General features: G+C 38.3%; 1 protein-coding gene across 1 annotated transcript in view; it reads left to right on the top strand.

The window, feature by feature from the left end:
* The window catches only part of LOC126491613 (vomeronasal type-2 receptor 26-like), a 35,998-nt gene extending 33,232 nt beyond the window's left edge, over positions 1–2,766 (top strand). Inside the window, exons 5-6 of the mRNA XM_050127404.1 lie at positions 2,490–2,613; positions 2,729–2,766. Coding sequence (XP_049983361.1) covers positions 2,490–2,613; positions 2,729–2,766 — 162 coding nt within the window. The remainder of the gene's footprint in view (positions 1–2,489; positions 2,614–2,728) is intronic.
* The last annotated feature ends 1,459 nt before the right edge of the window (positions 2,767–4,225 follow it).

Below are 4,225 nucleotides of genomic sequence, written 5' to 3' on the forward strand. Positions count from 1 at the left end.
ACCCCCAAGGTCTCAATTTTCTCCCCGGCAATTTTGTCTACTTCCCTTAGCCAAGAGGATAACTATATGTTTTTTCTTGGGTTCACCTTCTTATTTAGCTTCTTTAGGTTCACCAGGTATACACTCCGTGACCTTTATTTATGGCTAGAAACCAATTATGAGTGAGTACATCCCATGTTCCACCTCCTCCCTGCCTCCCATTTTCTTCCCCATCCCGTGACTCCCCTCCCCATCCCTCTCCAGTCCAAAAAGCAGTCTGAGTTCCCTGCCCCGTGGGAAGACCAAGGTCCTCCCCTCTTCATCCAGGTCTAGGAAGGTGAGCATCCAAACAGGCTAGGCTCCCACAAAGCCAGTACATGCAGTAGGATCAAAACACAGTGCCATTGTCCTTGGCTTCTCAGCAGCCCTCATTTTCTGCCATGTTCAGAGAGTCTGCTTTTATCCCATGCTTTTCCAGTCCCACTCCAGCTGGCCTTCGTGAGCCTCCATTAGATCAGTCCCATGTCTCACTGGGTGGGTGCACCCCTTGCAGTCCTGACTTCCTTGCTCATGTTCTCTCTTCTTCTGCTCCTCATTTTGACCTTGGGAGCTTAGCCCGATGCTCCAATGTGGGTTTCTGTCTCTATCTCCATCCATCGCCAGATGAAGGTTCTATGATGATATGCAAGATATTCATCAATATGGCTATAGGATCGGGCCATTTCAGGCTCCCTCTCCTCAGCTGCCCAAAGAACTAACTGGGGACATCTCCCTGGACCCCTTTAGAGTCAAGTCTCTTGCCAACCCTAAAATGGCTCCCTTAATTAAGATATACACTTCCCTGCTCCCATATCTGCCCTTACTTTATCCCAACCATCCTATTCCCCCAGCTCTCCCCATCCTCCCCTTCTCACTTTTCTCTCCCCATCTCCCCTTTCTCCCATCCTACCCCACCCCCAAGTTCCCAATTTTTGCCCGGCAATCTTGTCTACTTCCCATATCCAGGATAATAACTATATGTTTTTCTTCGGGTTCACCTTCTTATTTAACTTCTCTAGGATCATGAATTATAGGCTCAATGTCCTTTATTTATGGCTAGAAACCAATTATGAGTGAGTACATCCCATGTTCATCTTTTTGGGTCTGGGTTACCTCACTCCGGATAGTCTTTTCTATTTCCCTCCATTTGCATGCAAAATTCAAGGTATAATTGCTTTTTTACCACTGAGTAGTGCTCTAATATGTATATATTCCACACTTTCTTCATCCATTCTTCCATTGAAGGGCATCTAGGTTATTTCCAGGTTCTGGCTATTACAAATAATGCTGCTATGAACATAGTTGAACAAATGCTTTTGTAGTATGATAGGGCTGTAAAGCAAAGGACACTGTCACTAAGACAAAAAGGCAACCTACTGACTGGGAGAAGATCTTCACCAACCCTGCAACAGACAAAGGTCTGATCTCCAAAATATGTAAAGAACTCAAGAAACTAGATGTTAAAATGCTAATTAACCCAATTAAAAAATGGGGCACTGAACTGAACAGAGACTTCTCAACAGAAGAAATTCAAATGGCCAAAAGACACTAAAGGTCATGGTCAACCTCCTTAGCCATCAGGGAAATGCAAATCAAAACAACTTTGAGATACCATCTTACACCTGTCAGAATGGCTAAAATCAAAAACACCAATGACAGTATGCACTATTAATGGCTGGGCCAGTTCTCCAGCCTCAAATACTTGTTAGTATGTAGATATTTATGAGATAAAAACTGAGTCCAATTTATGACAAGCAGCATGTCTAAAAGGAAGATAGAAATATTTTCTTGCATACAAAATTTCCAGAAATATTAACAAACTGATGTTTTGTTAAAAGTTTAGTGGTTAATGTAATTAACTTAGAAGTAAATTGATTTTAAAAAACTAAATGATTATGTCACTAATATTTGGGAGAAACATTAGTGGGGAGTCAAGGATGAAACTCACAGTAATGGATCATAATTCATTATCTCTGGAATATCAACATGTGATGAAGTCAGGAGAAGCTATGATCATCCACCAATCGCTAAACCCTTTTTCATGGGACATGCCAATCAGAGTGAATGGTTGTGACTACAAGCTTGATAAGCTAAGAGTAAAAGCAGATAGGCAAGACTGTCTGGGTTTCTGTTTGACAATTTAACTGATTTGTAATTCATACAAGGAAGGAGTTTTGACTTTCTCTTTCACAGGAGAGACTATATGAATGTTCTACACATTTCACAAAGCTAACAGAAAGGAGTCACAGTTTGGTGAGCATAAAGAAACTTTGAACATTTAGCATCTTAAAGTGTGCTAACTTCAACTCCACACTCTACACTCTACACTCCTGTATGGAGACTTCACAGAACCTCATAAATATGTACAACTTTCATAGTCTTCATGCAGTTTTAATTGTTTAGCTTAAAATTATCTTAAGCCTGTGACTGATGTGCAAAAATTATGACCAGGTTTTCTGTTTTTCCCTTAGACTCCTCAATCTGTATGTACACAGAGTTGTGGTCCAGGTTTCTGGAAAAGTCTAGAAAAAGACAGACCTATCTGTTGTTTTTCTTGTATGTTTTGTCCAGAGAGACACATTTCCAATCAAACAGGTAATAAAATACTTTTTCTCAAACTTCTTGTTAATTTAGAATGGGAAAGGTAAGAAGTGAGCATGTTCTTGTAACAAGAACCCATGTCTCTTTCACTCATCCCCATATTCATTAGAAATCACTGCTGATTCCACACAAGGTGTGAACATTTGAGCGACAGTCCTCATGTTATTGTGTTATCTGCATCCATATTTCCAAAACCTGCCTTTCTTTACATGGTTGTTTAACCTCAGCTCTAGCTGTGATCCATACTAGAGGCTGCCCAGGCAATGTGAGGTGTGCACATGATCATGCTACCTGTGTGTTCCTTGAATAAATGAATTAAAAAATTCTTTCCTGAAAATAAGCCCTGGCAGGACAAGTATATGTGGGGCTGTTTCCAACATATACCACACATAGAATTAAAGTTTAGAACACGTTTAGCTGTCATTTGGAATATCAAAAATAGTCTTAAAAACAAGTTTTTGTAAAGGAAGGCACAGCAGCTTGTAGATCTTTGCTATGTTGTGGTCCGCAGTTGAGGCAAGTACAGTTTCTTGCCAAAACAGCTAGCTTTTTTAACAAAGAAAAACTCCTTATGGAATTTCTTTGATGTCAATAATTCAGTTTTGAAGAAGATCAGTGTCACCAGGAACACATGTTTCTCATGACAAGAAAAGTTTAAGTCATTAAAACATTTTAAATGCCATATTCTGTAGGACTTTGAGGTGTTTGAAGATTATCAATTTAAAATATATCTCTGTATGATCATGAAAACATAACTAACATAAATATAAGTTTAGTTATAGGTGACTATTAACCTGTATTTCTTTTTATTTTTTTATTTTTAAACAATCATTTTTATTTTACATACCAATTCCAGTTCCCACTCCCTCCCCTCTTCCCACTCTCCTTTCTCTCCACCCCATCCCCATCTACTCCTCAGAGAGGGTAGGGCCTCCCATGGGGAGTCAACAAAGTCTGGCACATCACTTTGAGGCAAGATCAAGGCCCTCCCCCTGTATCTAGGCTGAGCATGGTATCCCTCCATAGAGAATGGAAATCTGTATTTCTAACTTATCCTAAATAATAAGTACAGAAATTTCAATGACTAGAAATTAATATTACATTTTTAAATGAGCTGTACCTTAAATAAAACTAGAACTGTATATTCTAATAAAAATAACCTTAAATTTGTATAATATACAAAAATATCTAAAGCAAGAGTAAAAATATACATGTAGTATAGCCTTGAATTTCTAAAAAAGATAAAATAAAGAAAGTAGAAGCACACATACAGTATCACAAGAATAACCTTAAAATTTGTTATCCCTATACAAGTGTATAATATTGAAGACTAGTAATTACCCTTTCAGTTTAAAAGTAGTTTCAATAATCTACCATTTCATCCTATCATTTCTATATTCCACATTTTTTCTTCAGAATGAAATCTCTAAATCTAATATATTTTGTTTAGCATTTTTCTAGACTATTATTGCTAAGAACTTGTAATCAACCACCCTAAATAATGACAAATATCTACAACCCAGCAGAAGACCAAGAACAAACTATCTTACCTCTAGGGAATGTGAGGATTGTGCTTTCTGGGTAGTTTCCTGCTGTCTTGGGGGTT

Source organism: Alexandromys fortis, unplaced genomic scaffold (assembly GCF_014885135.2).
Source record: "Alexandromys fortis isolate MF-2015 unplaced genomic scaffold, M_Fortis_MF-2015_v1.1 scaffold_271, whole genome shotgun sequence".
NCBI lineage: Eukaryota > Metazoa > Chordata > Mammalia > Rodentia > Cricetidae > Alexandromys > Alexandromys fortis.